Raw genomic sequence first — 17275 nt, forward strand, 5'->3', positions numbered from 1 at the left:
TTATGGGCCATTCCCTTGGCTGGTGTGAGGCAGCTGTCCTGGTGCTGTCCCCTCCCTACTCTTTGTGTCCCCTCAGCCCCCCCACTGGAGAGGAGCTGAAGGGTCCTTGACTTAGTGTAAGTGCTGCTGTGCTACAACTCAGGTGTTCCTGTGCTATGGACATTATTCTCATCCTAAATCCCAAGTACACTGTATCCCAGACAAAACCTTCAGAAGTCTGCTGCATGTCAGTAAAGCTAATTATGGTTTGTCTTGTATTGCACTAAAAAACAGAGGAACTAGCTAGCAATTCTTTTCTTGCTCTGAGGTTGCTGCTTAACAATTCAGTTGTCTCAATCACCAAACTTACTGTTACCATTGAAAATAATTTTCAATTTCTTTAAAATGCTAAGCCATTGGAAAAAAGTCTTGTGGGAGTTAATAACTCTTATCAGAGTTACCACTCAGTCATGTGGTTATGATATATTTGAGCAATTTGCTCAAATGCATTTTGTATTTATGAACTTCAACCCTTAAACTGCGTATCTGTCCGATTGGAGTCTGCAGTACTGGTTAATGCAGATTCCTTTACATTGCTAATCTTTCCATCCCATTGAGATAAGCAAGAAGTCAGCTGTTTTTTTTTTTGGTGAGCAGAAATATTAGTAAATCCTTATTTAAAAGCATTAAAATTAGCACATTTTCTGACTGAATAAATGCATGGGGTTATGCATTATTTTTACTATTTCCGTACTTCTCATTATTTTTAGTACTTTTCAGTACTTTTGTGAGCGTGGATTTGAAGCTCTCTGTTAAAAAAAAACAAAAAACAAAACAAAAGTTGGCCTCAGTTTCTTCCAAAACATGAAAATTGCAAAAAAAAGTGACAGATTTTTTTTAGTCCTCACTGAAACTAGTTATGAACAGGGTTGTTTTTTTTTTTTTCCTGGCTTTTCTCTCAAGTCCCATAAAGACTCAATGGAAACCACTCATTTAGAAGGGAAAACAGAGTTGTCTTAATTACAGTTTATGCGTAATTACAGTTTATGCGTACCTCAGCTTGCCTCTCTTCCACTGTGCCAGAGAAGGTGGCTGTTGTTAAGAACTGGTTTAACCTCTCCTATTGCTTGCTTCACTTTCATGCAGAGGTACTTGAACTGGTTTGTCAACGTTATAAGTAGAGCAAATTAGGTTTTCCACAGATCTGAGAACCTGTTCAGCCTACACTTGACTGTTTGGTGGCATATGCAAAAGTGAACTGAAACTGCTTCTCCTTCGGCCATCTCATGATTTTAGTACTTGAGAATGTCCCTCAAGTCTTCCCCCATGCATGGCTGAGGTTCCTTTTCTGGTATCTCTAAGCTAGAACAAACTGCTTACATGAGAATATGCTTTCTTATATTCTTTACTATTTCATTGCACCTCCATTTACCTCCCCCAAGAGCTTTGTCATGTGGATTCCTGCATAATTTTTGTACAGGATGTTGAGCTGGAAGAGGTTTTGCTTCCTTCCTTCCATTTCAGCAGGTGACTGTGATGATCTACTGAGGCAGCCAGGGTAGTAGCAACTGGAGCGAAGATGAGTGAAGGACTGGAGTACCACTAGTGACATCTTGAAGCTGATATTTATACTTGAGCGTGGTTCGCAGGCTGTTGTAATTGCAGAACTGTTACCCTACCAGAAATCTCCCAGAAGCCTTTCCTGAGACTATTCTAGGCGCTGTGGCATAGTTATCTGTGCAGTACTACAGCAAACGCTGTTTAGAAAAACATGGCAGTGTGGTAAGCCTGCAATGATTTTAAGATTGTTTCAGCATGTTTAATGCAGATTCACATTTTTTTTCCTCTTTAAAACTTGTGACTAGTTCACAGATGACTACCTGGATTTGCATTGTGTTCAGCTTTACAAATGTTTTTCACTCACATCACTGAATCATGTCTTGTAATACGGAGAGCTGTCAAATAATGCGTGTGGCAGTTGCACTGTAGAGTGCCAATATCTGAAATCACTGTGATGTCTACAGGATTTCTGGCATGTAATTTGATACATTTTCTTTTTTAACGTAGAAATAAGATCTGATACTGAAAAGATTGATAGCATTGGTCTATAAACAGCACAGTTCCTCAAAAAGGTCATTGCTAGATGGTTTTAAGTAGCAGATGGCTGTAAAGATGCTGTGAACTTTCTTTCCTTCATGTTGGTAGGTAACTTACTTTGCCATACGCTTCCTTTGCCAAGTTGCTTTTGCTTTCTCTTCCAACCCTAAAGGCCACATACAGTTTTTCTGGTAAACATGTTAAGTTTTACGATGTGTGATTTTTGTAAATACTGTACAAGGCCACTGTTCTGACTTTTTCCAGTTGAAAAATACAATTGGCCATTTATGTGGTATCAGTTCTTTGACCTTTTTCCTTCTTGACTGAAGTTTTCTCAGTACTGTGTATCTGCTTTTTGGTGCCTTATCCCCAGCTGGAAGCGTTCGCTTGTGTTGGTCTGAAAATTAGAGACTGCATGAGCAAGTGCTGAAAATATAGATTTTTCACTCCTTAAGAAGGCTGCTTGTAAATGTTTAGGCTCGTTCTACAGAGGGAGAGTGCTACCTGAATTTGATAGTGAAACTGTGTTTTCCATTCCTGTCCAATTATTCCTTTTTAAACTATGCTGTTCTTGATCCTTGTTCATTTATGCTTTTAAGAACTTATCTGGCTTCTTTGGATACAAAGATTGAATGAAATTAGTTAAGCCTGTTTAAACTCTATTCAATCCTATATTGCTGACCATAAAGTTTTATGGTTTCATTTCATTCTGATGATACTGTTGCATCAGCATCTCTTACCTGTTGAAGAAAAATGATAAATTTCAGTAGTGGCTGACTGTACTTGTGATGACAGGGTATTAAGAAAGTAATTTGAATATGTTACTGGTGGAAAGGAGAAAACACTGAGCTTGCTGGTGGTTGTGGAGTGTAGGTATGTGGCACAGCCCCTGCATCTGTTATCTGCATCTGCATCTGTCACAGCCAGTAGATTAAGTGACCTTTATTATTTTTAGTGGCTTCTAAGTAGGATGACAGAGTTAGATGCTCCACTCCTTCAGGCATAGTTATCTCAAAGGCTGATATCATTCACTGTGTTTGGAGGAGCTGGGGTATCTCATAACACTATTTGAAAATAAGTATTTTTAACCTGTATGGATGTAAGATGAATAATTCCCAAGGATGGTACTTCAAAAAGAAATAGTATAGATGATGGTATATTTAAGTAGGTCTGTATAGATAGAACACAAATAATACGCAAAAGAAGATGGCTCGCCTTTAAGATGACAAAGGCTTGCAGGGGACTCCACGTAGGAGGGATCTCCAAGAAGAGATCCTTCCCTGGTGGTGGTCAGCCCTTAAATGGGGTTTGGGAGAGGTGGAGCCAGGCTCCACCCCTTCCAGTCACACAGGTATATCACCTCCACCTGTGCCCCCATGGCTGACTCGGTGCTCACCTCAGGTGACCAATCAGTGGTTCAGGCTGTGATTCAGCAGTTCCCATACAATGGAGCAGTGTTGAAGTGCAGAGGGTCTAGGGATGAGCAGTGCAGATGGAGGGCTATGGACTGAGTGCAGTGCCCACTGTGCATTCCCATGTGCTGCTTGGGGGGAGAAAGTAGAAGAAGATTGGTCAGGGGAGGATGGATTTAATTTGCTGTTATTTCCCGCAGCTCTGTTCTGTTACTAATTGGCAGTAAATTATATTAACCTCCCAATACTGGTTATTTGGCCTGTGATGGTAAATGGAGTCTTCCTGTCTTTATTTCAACTTGTTAGCCCCTTGTTCATTGTATTATCTCCTGTGGTTCTTTTGTGAAGTCATAGAGCAGTGCAGTGGAGCTGAGCTTGCAATTGGTGTGAAACACCACAGGCAGGTAAAGGCCTTGTCATTTTTTTTTATTCAGCTATTGGAGTGCCTAACAAAGTTGCGGAATAACTCTTGAGATTTTAATGAGGATAGTCTAGCAACTGAATAAAAATTCCCAAATCTAAATCATGGAATAAAACTGCTGGTTGTCAGAGAGCCTGAATCCTGTTTGATTGGCGTATGCAGCCTACTGCTGCCTTGGAAAGCGTGTACTTTACACCATAGTTCTCCAAGGAGAAGATATTGCTACCAATCAGGTGGAGAAAATGGGTGAAGAAACCTTAATTAAGGTTCTGCTCTTCCAAGTATTTTTGCAAATGGCCTGTTGGAATTTGCATGTATGCCACTGCGACTGGTTCCTTCATTCCTTCTGCACGTTTTAGCTGGTTTTTCTCATCTCTGCTGTGTACTTTGTTTCATTTGTGATGATTTTACTGACGTAGGCTCTACAGAGCAAGTAGTTGTCATCTTGCATAGTCAGTTCCAAAAGTATAGTTAATAGACAAATAATTCTAAAGGATCATAAAGTGCTGGGAGGTACTCAGCTCTCAAATAACTGGAAACTGTCGTTACCTTTTGTTGCCTTTATACGTAAGTTAACGCAGTCACACAGTATTTTTATTACCTCAGATTCTCTGAAGAGATTTCAGTTATTATGAAAAGATAATAAATAATACTTATTATGCAATTGTTCCATCAGTTAAAAAAGAAAGGAAACAAACTGAGCATATAATCACTGTGCAAAGAGCACAGCCTTCTTAGTGTTGAGAAGGGAGAGGTGCTGGAGAGCTTTTTTTTTTTGTCTGTCTTCCTCCAGCTGCATGGAATGCTTGATAACCCCATCCTAAACTTGAGCTAGTGTATTGTGAACACTGAGTTTGTCCAGTTCTCACCTTCATTTCACGAACATTTTTCATGAAAAGCATTTCTCTATTCTTTCCCCATTATCTGACAAATCCTCATTAGTCATATTATTTGGAACTGTAATTCAGATTTGTTGAGGTACTTCGCATCAATTCAGTTCCCAGTAATAGAGCCCTTTGCATTGAAACAATCAGCTGCAACACTCTTTTTTAAATTTTGTATGAATATTGACTGTGTTTATGGCCTTGTATATTGATGCTCTGATTTAATACTTTGACAGATCAATTAACATAACCTTTTCTGTTCTTCCATGGAAACTGATGGAAAGTAGGAGGGTTTAGTGGGGCAGTAACTGATCTTTTGTGTGTGTTTTTCCCTATTTCCCCAGTCTGCCTTATCAGTTGGTGCATTGAGTTTGTTGTCAATATATAATGGACCAAGAAGCAGAAAAACAAGGATCATAACAGAGAGAGTGAATTTAAAGCTTTGGGGAACTGTACTATTGCAAATGCTCAAGAATCAGGAGCAGTACCAGCAGGGTGAGAGAAGTCTTCCAGGGAGAAAGAGATTGCAGTGCACTGGAAGGGCAGAGTATAAAAGCAGGCCTTGCCAAAAGACATTTCAGAGGCATGTGAAAAAAAAATACTCTGCTGTCTCTAGAGTTGGACTGTGCTTCGGTATTGCCACATTCTTGCAATTCTTTTCCTTTATGGAAGATGATTTCTGCTGTTTCTTGGAGTGGATTAGGTTTTTGTGGAATGAGAGTGGACTTGCAGTTTAACCTAATTTTTTTGTATTCAGGGTGGGAAGAGGAAAAAATGTTTTAATGTGTCTGAAGGATATGAAAATGATATCGTACTTTTCTTTAAGAGATGAACAAAATGTGTTAAAAACATCTTAGTTGAAATGCCTTTGCTTGCAAAGGAAAGGAGTACAATACGTAGTATTTCTTACAAAATTATGTATGCAAAGGAACAAGCTGTATAACTAATTATAATTTTTCTCTGATCTGTCTCATCTAACAAGAAGTAGTATTGTCTTCAGTGGTGGTCTTGCATGCATCAGTGTGGAATGAGTAGCTCATACTGATAACCTGAGCCATTCTGGCCTTTACTGGCAGCTTTGACCTTTTCTTGTTTATAAACTATGATGATTAAATTAGTTAGGAAATAACAGAGATTGTACCTTATTTTCCAGTCATGAAAATAGGATAAGCGAATTCCTTTCCCACCTCAGTGTAGTAGTATCTGTTAGTTACAGTTTTATTTAGTCAAGGAGATGTTTCTTATGTCAGTATACAAAATGGTTTTCAAGACATTGGCTTGCTTTGCAGTATGGGTAAAGACCTTAATTGTTGGTATCGGTAATTTGGAAATTGCATTTTACTTTGACTACTCAAAAAAGACAGAATAGAGCTCTTGTTTCGTTTGGCTGTTGTGCAGCAGGCGGTTGAATTGAAGCTTTGAATTTGAAATTGAAGCTTTGATAATTTAAAGAGGTAATATGCAAAATTTGCAAGAAATTTTCATGTTTGTGCTTGCAAATTTTAACATTACTACATCTTGTACTTCAGGCATAAGCATCCTTCATGCCATTGCAATCTTTTTCATGAGAAAGCATCGTTTCCTGTTTGTGTTGCGGAATTGTCACAGAATTGCTTGATATTCCTTTGGCAATATAGTTTACAGATTCTAGGTAAATAGAAGTTTCTGGAAAAATAGTGATTTTATTTTATGTTCTGTTGGGTGGTTTTTCATGTTTTTCCTTGTTGCTGCTGTTGTTGTTTTAATGTCTAGTTAGTCTATTATGGTATCCAGTCTATGGTAAGAGAGGAATTTTTTCATAGTATTTCAGACCAAGCTATAAGAAAATCTATTTTTATCTAGGGCATATAAATCACTTTTTTTCCATATTGTATGCCACACAGTTGTTTGTTTTGTTTTAGGACTATGTGCATCATTAGTGACTTTTCACAGATGATTGTTTAGTTTGCTCCATGAACTGGCTCTCAGAGCTCATCTTTTTGTGTCTTTACATGGACACTATTGTTGCCTTTCCTTATCAAGCAGTGCGTTTTCTTTCTTCCTGGGTAAATGGAAGAAAGGCCGTTCACTTGAGATGTTTATTCTCCAAATTTGAAATGGTGGTATTGATAGAGTCGTTATTTGACATTACCAAGTAGATGAGAATGTGAATGTTGTGCTTGTGGTCTTTGAGAGCCTTCTCTACAAAAAGAAGACACTATGTAATTTTTAATGTCAATTACCATGAATTGTAAGAAAAGCACCAAAAGGGTGTGTTGGGGAATGGCTTATACAAGCATTAGCATTTCAGATTCCAGAAAAGGAGGAAAAAATGCACATTATGTTAAAAATACCAAAAACAAACCCTGTTGATATATATAATATTTATATAACCTGAAGTTGCAAGCTGTCTTGAAGGCTTTCTTATCTCTAATATATACAAATAATGCATCCTAGAAGCCTAGCCTTCCTCGGAAGGAGAATAACAGCAGAGAGAATTAGGCAAATATTCCCAAAATGTCTTGTAATAGAAAATATTTCAGGAATACTGTTCCCACATCCCTTAAAACATGTTCATTTTGTTGTAAATGATTGGATACCTTAGACCAGTTGAAAAGACTTTGCTGAAGCAAAAGGCTCCTTTCACATTAAAAAACAAACAAACAAACAAACAAAAAAAAACTCCCCTGTGTGTTTGTGTGTTTGTTGCTCTGGTGCTGGGAGGGAGGGTTGCAAATATCTCGAAGGCTATAAAGGCATGCAAAAGAATAGAAGAATAGAAACAATACAGAAATTGTATGCATTAATTTGTGTTGTTTTTTTAAGAGATTATTCTTAATCCTTCATAATTCTTTTCTTCTAGGAGTTACATGGCATCCTTAGAAAATTAAGTTTGCTCAGTGTTTTCAGGGCACAGTCTATAGAAGGGAAAATTGTGATGTAACTCATTTCTTAGACGTAGTTCTATCATCAAATTGCTCTGGCACATGGTCCTTGCTATTCCCCTTTTACAGTTCTGAATGACAACACTTAGGTATGTTAGTTTCCATCTGAAGAGTGGTCTTGACATGATATGGACTTAATTAATGCCTGTCACTTTAACTACACACACCAGATTGACTAGGATGCTGGTACTATATGGATCTGCTAGGATTTAGCAGCATTGTGCTTTGTTTCTGTGTTCCTTAATATGGAACAGTTAAGTCTTTGGATTGTGGGAAACTTGTGAGGGTTCTGTGTGATTAGTGTTAACAAACTGAGCTACTAGAAGTTATATATGTTCATCAGGAGGGTGTACCTGAATATACTGGAATATATGATCCAGAAGTATTTAAGTGAGAAAACTTCCGAATAAAATGGTGTGGAAAAATTACCTTCTGGCAAGTGCACTGTTTTCATTTGTAGCTAAGTTTACTGTGTTTGTGCTTGCAATAACGAAGATATTCAGCTATGGCAGTAGTTAATAGCTAATTTTGCTATTAATTCAAAACTTCTTTCTTCTTAGCACCTGCAAGAAGTGTTACTCTGTTTCATTTGCTAGTAGGTAGCTATTTTTTTAAATATAAAAATTGATTGACATTGAAATGAAAGCATGTAACTTTTCATTCTCTCCCAGGTCCAGACTTTTAATGTTGAGGCGCCATGCCAGACTGTGGAAGATTTAACGAGTGGGGTTGTGATGGCCCAGGTTCTTCAGAAAATGTAAGAAATTATTTAATTATGATGTAATCTGATGTAAATGTATTTTAATTCAGACTTGACTGGTATTCTGTGAAGGCATGACTAATCATTCATTTAGACAGTGCTTTAACCTGAGACATGACAAATATACTTCTTCTCCAAAGCTTTCAAATAACAATCTTATAGGCTAAAAAAGAAAAGTTTTGTATTAGGAAGCTGTGAAAGCTTTTATTCAAGTGAAATTTTACTGAAAAATGAATTGGATTAAAACAAAGGTCGCAAGTTATGGGTAATGTTAGAGTCAGTTTCAAATGATAAAATGTATTGATAAATTGAAGTAAACTGGCAGTTTGTTTGCTAAGGTAATGCATTCTTGAGAGTAAACAGAAGACTAATAGATGTTACACGAGGTAATGATTTTGTTTCCTTGAACTCTAAGGTCAAATAGGATGAAATTCATTAATTCAACATCTCAGTGTAATTGAGGATGGAGTCTGCAGGTAATCATCTGAAGTGGATTATCTATATCCAGAATGACTGATTTTCACAGAACCACAACTTCATTATTTATTAGAAACATTATGTAGTGCTTACAGAATTTGAAGTATTATCTTTTCTATGTCAGTTCTTACAGAACTGGTTTTTATTTTTATTTTTATTTTTTGTGGGTGAAGAAGATGCACTTTCTGTAAGTAAAATATTTTCTCTCTTTTGAATTGAAAATACAGTTTGGATGGGGACAAAATAGATATGCAGTTTGCTATTAGAATTTTTTGGGGTCACATCAAAGAACCATTGAACAGTCAAGGTTCTGTACAGAACAGAATTTGGTGGAGTGGGCTTACAAAAACTGTGTCCGGTCAGGTCTTGGAAGTACTGAATGATGAGGATGTAAGTTACAGTCTTTCCGTTTGTGCACACTACATCTTGTCTCTTTGCTGGATGCCACTGGCATGTGGCAAAGAAGAATAAGAAAGACTTCCATAGGGATATCAACCAGTAAAGGAAAATCCAGCAAAGCATGTCCTCCCTCATGAACAGCACAGGCTGGCTGGTAACAGCAGACAGGGAGAAGGGATTAAGTAACTTTTTTGCATCAGTTTTCAAGAGCAACTGCTCCACATGCAGTTCTTGAGCTAATGATTCAGAATGTGGGAACCGAGGAAGCACTGTTCCTACTGCCTTAAGCAAAGATCAGGTTTGCAACTGCTGGAGGAGGGCCACAACAGTGATTGAAAAATGGAACACCTTTTCCCTGCATGGACAGGCTGAGAGAGCAGAGACTGTTCAGTATGGAAAAGAGAAGACTCCGGGGAGACCTGACAGCAACCTTCCAGCATCTGAAGGGGGTCTATACAAAAGAAGTGGGCATTCTTTATCAGGGTCTGCTATGATAGCACAAGGGGAAACAGCTTCAAACTAAAAGAAGGGAGATTTAGATTGGATATAAGGAAGAAGATTTTACAGTAAGGGTGTTGAGGTACTAGCACAGTTTGCCGAGGGAGATGGTGGATGCTCCATCCCTGGAAACACTCAAGATCAGGCTGGATGGGGCTCTGAGCATTTGGTCGTGCTGTAGTTGTCCTTGTTCATTGCAGAGGAATAGGTCTAGATGACCTTTAAAGCCCTGTTTCAACTCAAAAGATTCTGTGATCCCTGTAGAGCTGCTTTGTGGCTCAGGTTTTCTGGACATAGGTGCTTTGTTTGACAGAGCTCCTATCCCATTATCTGCTGTCAAGGCACTGAATCTGTTTTGTAGTTGCATATCTTCAGGTTGAACCAGGAGTCTGGTCATAGAAAGCTGTTGCTTCTCAGCGAGGAAGAAAGGGAAGAAAGAGAGCATCCACATTTCTTGGTATGTGGAAAGATCTGGAAAGTAGAATCCAAAAGGCTAGAGTACAGAAAATTTATTTCTTGTAAAACTTCAGAAAGGACGTAAATGCTATAATGTTTCTTTCTGCTGTAGGAGAGAGAGTATCTTAAGTAGGAAACTAAAGTTAAGTTCATAAAAACCAGTCTGTTTCCATTTACGAGCTATGACATTTTCGAAGAGTTTTTTTTATCAAAAGAATAAATACATGGACAAGATTTCTCTCTTGATTTCTTCTCCTATGAGTAAGATGAATAAGAAGTATTCAGTCTTTACTTATTTGTGCACCTAACAAAATTGATTTAAAATATTGCCAGCATGCCTTTTGCATCAGAATAACCAAAGTAACTGTTCTTCTATTTTCCTGTGTTTTGCTGGGGTAAAAGACAACACGAAACTCGGAAGTAGAAATACATTTTCCAACCCAACATTTAAATCAGCCCATTTGCACATTTTTGAAGTACAAGTGTCAAGTTTACAAGCCTGAAGGCAAAATACAGTGTAGATGAGATGACATCCCTTTTTATAGAAATAGTGCATTTGGTAAACTTTCTGCTAAAGTCTTGACAGTTACTTCCTACAATAATCTGTGAATGTGTTAGAAATACTGCAGGAAAAAGAATGAATAGCTTAGTAGTGACTTTTAGCATGGGTATTCATCAATCATATACTTCTGTAGATCTTCCATACAGTGCAGGTTTGACTTAATTGTGTGCATGCATTTTATTACAGTATGTAATCTTGATTGTCTAATTTGGAGACTAACAAAAATTTTAATCTTAACCTTTATATTTGGGGATTGGACTTGATGATCTATAGAGATCCCTTCTAGTCTCTACAATTCTGTGATCAATATACCTTGATACAAGATGAAACTTTGATGTCAAAGACTTCTCAGTAATATTTCTTTTCTGTATTTTTAACTCATTAACATGACTTGAAATGCTGTCTTTTTCCCTGCCACTGCCTATATTAAGAGCAGAAAACTATTCTGAGATACTGTTTTCAACTGATAAAGAGACATACAGGTCAGATATTGCTTTTTGTGTCGAAATTTTTTGTGGCAAATACAATTCTTACACTTAATGGTATATATAAGATAATATAATAAGAATATTATAATATATAATATTATATTAATATATATAATATTATATTATAATATAATATTATATTAATATATATAATATATAATATTATAATATATAGTATAATAAGAATAAAATTCTTAGTTTACTCAGCTTACATATAAATATCACCTGAGCAATTTAAAAGTTCTGCAACTACTGTTATCTGTCTTAACTTATGATTATTTATGATTCTGAAGTAGTTAATTACAGGTAGTCAAATGTTATCAATCTGAATGTGAGAGGAGAGAACATAGAACAAATACTGGGATCACTTTTAAGTAATTTGCTAGAAACCTGATCAGAAACAAAGCTGTTTAAAGTATTCTTATAAAAACAAAAATCATCACTAGCAGGGAAATCTTTGTAATCTTAATTAAATTGTAATTGAAACAGATGTAAGTGATGTTTTAGGTCCTTTCCAACTTTGGTGATTCTGTGATTCTAAGAGGAAAAATAGTTGAGAACCAGAGAAGGTTTAAGCATACAAATCGTATAGAGAACAGGCTTTTCCACACTACCCTTATCTCTGTGTCACCAGTATTGGTTCCCTGTCAGAAGAAAAACGACTACACAAAAGAAAATTTTTTCAGGTACTGAAATGTAAGAGCAAGACAGCTGGTTGCTAGAGATCATGTGGAGAAATCTTACAGTGAGGCTGAGGAGCAAGAAGCAGACTGAGCCAGGTCATTGGAAACAAATGTCATTTTCAGAGAACACTTAAGAACTAACCTTCAATATGGAAAACCCCAACAAGTTAATTATGAAAAGACAAATTTGTTTGCTAGACAATGAAACACAAACCTTCTTAAACTCTGTCATTATCATTCCATTGAGAAGAATAGACGACTGTTCTTAAAAAGTGTGTTCCGTGAAATCTGGATATCCTTCAGCCTGGCTGCCCCTTATTTAGGGTTCTCCAGTAATGCATATATACATAAATTGGTAAAGGGAGAATTTTAAAAGATTTTAGCACTTCTCCTATAAAAATTAATTCATCCCTAAAAAATAGTTGAAAATTCCTCCCCAGATTTCTCTTGTGAATGAATTATGGAATCATACAATCACCAAGGTTGGAAAAGACCTCTAAGATCATCTAGTCCAATTGTCCACTTATCACCAATATTTCCTATAAGACTTGTCCCTCAGTACAACATCTTAATGTCCCTTGACCACCTCCAAGGTGATTCCACCACACCCCCCGGCATCCCGTTCCAATGCCTGGCCACTCTTGTAGAAGCAATTCCTAACATCCAACCTGAATCTCCCCTGGCACAACTTGTGGCCATTTCCCTGTAGTTCTATCACTAGTTACCTGGAAGAAGAGGCTGACCCCACCTCACCACAACCTCCTTTCATGGAGTTGTAGAGAATCATAAGGTCATCCCTGAGCCTTCTCTTCTCTAGACTGAATGATCCCTGCTCCTTCAGCTGCTCCCCATAAGATTTGTGCTCCACATCCTTCATAGCTTCATTGCCCTTCTCTGAGCATGTTCCAAGGCCTCAGTGTCTTTCTGTAAAGTCTTTCTGTTTCTAAGCCTGTAGCGTTAGCTGGGGTTATTGTGGTTGAAGTACGGGACCTGGCACTAGCTAAGAAAATGTGGTCATTGAAGAATGCAAGTTGAATGGGGCGGAGCTTTAATAAAAACTGAAAGATGTTCGGCTCATTTCATCATCTGGATGTTCTTACATAGGAGGGTAAATTTTAAGATATGAATGTCTCAACTGTCCTTTGTTTTTTACCTGCACTTTCATGGAAAGAGTGTCCATTAGTCCTTATGAGGGCAGGCAATAGTTCAAACAAGTTAAAGTTGACAGTAGTTTATACTGAAGAAGTTTCAGGTGATAACAAAAAAAGTCACATCTTGTTTCAGCTGTTTAGAAGGGGGCAGCAGTGAATTCCGTCTTGATTTTTCCTCAGTATTTTCACCATTGAGACAGTAGCCTGTGTTTGTAAGTAGAGACTATGCTGCAGAAGTGTCAGTTCGTATAACAGAATTTCCTGCATAGTATTGCTCTAAGGAACTGCATGAAGAAGAGGGAATTACCCCTTCAAGAACATAGTGTACAGTATCATAGGGCAGAATTGTGAGTTATGTAAACAAGTGTTTTACTTACGGATTCTGATGTTAATATACAGGTCTTGGTGAAAATGGTGAAAGACAGCTTCTCTGCTTTTTATCATAAAAACTATATGTTTAAATTTCAGATTGAGGTGTGATTGAAAGGAATTCTTTAGTGCTAAGGGAGAAGAATTGATCTGTTTCTTAACCGTCTGTTGATATCCCCAGAAAAGCAAAATTTTCCTTTTATCCCATTCTGGAAACTGTTTTAGTGTTCCTGTTCTTTTAATATTTTGATTGTAGCCTATACATTGTGCCACTCTTAGTGAATTTCTCATTTGTGATATAACCTGTTGCAGCATGTATACGTGAATGTTTTGACTCTATGTAAAATGCAAAAGCTATGCTTTTATGTGTTCCTTGTAAAGGGTGCTTTTTAGTAAATAGACAGTTCTTAAAGCAACTGTTATGGTTTTATGATTTCTGTTTTATTATTGATATTCCACATCATAACATCATATGGTGTATTGGGAGTTAAAGAGTTAATGCTCCAGCTCTGTGGATTGTTGATAGTTCTGGGTGTACCTGTCTCAGAAGAGAAGAACTGCATTCCCCAGAGGACTTTGCAATGCTTTGCATTTTTACATATTTCCGCCCAGAGGGAAAGATAAAAACTGTCTGCAGTCACAGGACTCTCTCTTCCCTTCGGGATCGAGCTTGGTAGTGGGTATTTGTTGCAGCCATCTGCCTTCAGCGTTAGCGTAAGGCCTTCGATTTATCGGACACTCTCTCTTGCTCATTTTATTTGATTCATTTGCCTCGATTCCAATTATATTGTATTATATTGTGTATTATATTGTATTATATTGTGATATCTTATTTAGTAAATCAGCTTTCCTCCTCAGATCATTGCCGCTGTTTCGTTCTTAGGCCCATCACCCTTCTCCTTTTTCCCTTTCCCCCTTCCCCTTTCCTAGGGTGTGGGCCCATGGGTCCCCCGCACCAATCGTCATGGAACCGGGCTGAATCTGCCCGTAAACCATTGACAGCAACTTACCATGCCACTGTTAATATGAGTAATAATCAGGTGTTACGTTCAGTGGGTTGGTTTTCTTTTCTTTCAAAGAATCAAAGAATATTTCTGTCTCTTAACACCTGTGATTTGGATAGATGATTGCTTAAATAAAGGAAAAGTTGCATACAAAATAAGGTGGATGTGGTATGAAAGAGCACTGCTGCAAGTGGCATCACATGAAGTGATAACACTGTTGACAACAGCATGTAAGTATGTGCTCTGAAGAAAAGTCCCAATTACCTGCAGTGCTATTGAGAGACTAGGCAGCAATCGATACACAAATGTTTTTATAAATTTGATAAGTTATGTAGTGCAGTAGATTTCACAACTTTGAAGATAGGTTGAAGAACTGTATGGGAACTGTTGAATCACGGCCTGAACCACTGATTGATCACCTGAGGCGAGCACTGAGTCAGCCACAGGGGAACAGGTGAAGGTAATGTACCTGTGTAATTGGAAGGGGTGGAGTCTGGCTCCACCTCTCCCAGACCCCATTTAAGGGCTGACCACCACCAGGGAAGGATTTCTTGTTGGAGATCCCTCCTGTGTGGAGTCATTGGCAAGCCTCAACCATCATAAAAGATGAGCCACCCTTTACTTACCAGTAGTCTGTGTACCATCTATATAAAGCCTTATCCTCCGCGATATCTGCTCTGAATTCCATCCTTTTGAATTATCTGCCCTACAAGAACTTCCTCAATTCAAAATGCTGAGTAGAAACAAGTAATCTCGAAGTAACAGTGCTGTAGTGAATTTTCTGCTGCCTTGTTTAGTGCAGTATATCTTCATACAGAACTGATAAGACTTCGTTATCATGGCTGCTCAGTTCTCTGCTATAAACTTCTGCATTTGCTTAGGTGATTTTTTTCAAACACTGCTTTAAGAAATGATGGCATCTTTCATTATGGTGTGCACAAAGAGGGCTCAAGAGTTCTGGGTATCACTGAATCATGTTTATCAACCAGCAGAGGGTGACTTGTTCACAGCAAGAGCTGTGAATGAGCTAGCAAAGCTTTGGGAAGATTATCTGGAAACCCCTTAATAAAAATGTATTTCTAGAAATTGAATAGAAAACTTTTAGTTAACACATGGTTAATTCTATTGGTTGAATATGGAGAAAAGTGCTGCTGTTAATGTTGATTCTGAACTTCAGTAGGAATTCTGAGGGCAGAACTAAAATTAACACACTTAAATTGATTCTGAGGTGACTTATACATGAGGAAAGGGATGATAATTCTAAATTTGCTTGATTGTTCATGCTTTTCTGCCTGTATTGCTGACAAAATGTTTTGCAGTATGCTAGTAATTATTGTATAGTATAGATCGAAATGCTTCTGAAGAGAATTGGTGACGCTGTCCTCACTGCTGTTATATGTTGATGATTTAGAGTGGATTGCTTATCACGTTCTGGACCTTGAGTTCTTCATGAGATTTGTATGCTTTAAAAAAAAAAAAGCCAAGGAAATCTGTGGAAATGACTACCATACTTACTTTAGATGTAATTCCCAGGGATGTTAAGTTTTTATTATGATATAAAGATGTAGGCAGCACGAAACTTAGTTAAGAAAGTGAGCATGATTGTGTTATTACTTTAAGTGCAGTAGTAACAGTCAACATCTTTTCATTTCCTATTAATGTACAGACATCCAAAGCTGGAGATGATAATTAAATCTTGTTATTCTTCCTGTTATGTCCTTATTATTGAAGATGGAATATGTAGCATTACCCTGTCAGCCAAAGTAGGATTCTGCTTGTGCACAGTTTCTTATCCCCATAGGAGTAAATATTTACAGTTAAAATGGTAGGTCAGGAATTTGGTTTATTCATGGCACTGTGGTCTTGAAGCAGTTGAAGTTTGTGACCAACTATAGTTAATAAAATGAGGTACAGCCCTTAAGAAGGACCCAGTAGTCTTTTTTTTTTTTTTTTTTGGCTGGTGTGGCACAGATACCTTCTTTCTTACTGAGCTGTGTAAACATTTGCTAGTTGTGGAGTACAGCCTGCTTGTGATTGGTGGAGTACCCATCCAAAATACACTGGGAGCAACAGAGCTCAAATTGAAGCAGTTCAAGTAGGTCTGTGTGATTTCAGCTCACAGGTTTTTTCCCAAATGATCTTGTTGTAATTGAGTGGAAAGTTAAGCAAATAATGACCTTTTGCAAAGAGATATGTTTATTTAATGTAGAACATGGACATGAACTTTCCTCATCTCTGATTGATCCAGTATGCATTCAATTAGTTTTGTGCTTAGGCTTACTCATTTCTGAGGGCAGAGAGGCCATTCAAAAGCTATTACAATACCAGCTGAAACTCTGGATAAGACATTGCTTTTTTTTCTGTTTCATACTTCTATGTTTTGTTATCTGAGCTAGAACTGTAATGTTTTCGGATGGGAGCAATTTGGATTTGTTGGTTTAACTAGTAATTAATTCCATTCTTCCAGCTACATGAGGAAAAGAAGTATGTCATAATCTTCACCAGACTGTAACAAGATGTAAAAAAATAGTAGTTGAAATGTGTCAGCAAAAAGATGTTCCTGTTTATGATCTACCTCCACTAGTGTATGTTGATGAAACTTAAAGACCTTGGTTCATTGTGAAGTTGTGCAGAAAATGGAATACAGTAGAGATGATGCACCAGGAACAAGATCTGTCTTCAAAGACTGTGCCCTAATATAATCACTGATT

At 37.5% G+C, this 17275-nt stretch overlaps 1 protein-coding gene across 2 annotated transcripts in view; it reads left to right on the forward strand.

The window, feature by feature from the left end:
* HOOK3 (hook microtubule tethering protein 3) overlaps positions 1-17275 on the forward strand; it is an 87403-nt gene that overhangs the window by 1960 nt on the left and 68168 nt on the right. For both annotated transcript variants that reach the window (XM_065740709.1, XM_065740710.1), the window contains exon 2: positions 8389-8474. In XM_065740709.1, the coding sequence (XP_065596781.1) occupies positions 8389-8474 (86 nt within the window). The remainder of the gene's footprint in view (positions 1-8388; positions 8475-17275) is intronic.

Source organism: Cyrtonyx montezumae, unplaced genomic scaffold, assembly GCF_038088225.1.
Source record: "Cyrtonyx montezumae isolate F1298 unplaced genomic scaffold, pur_monq_1.0 scaffold_29, whole genome shotgun sequence".
In the NCBI taxonomy this organism is placed as follows: domain Eukaryota; kingdom Metazoa; phylum Chordata; class Aves; order Galliformes; family Odontophoridae; genus Cyrtonyx; species Cyrtonyx montezumae.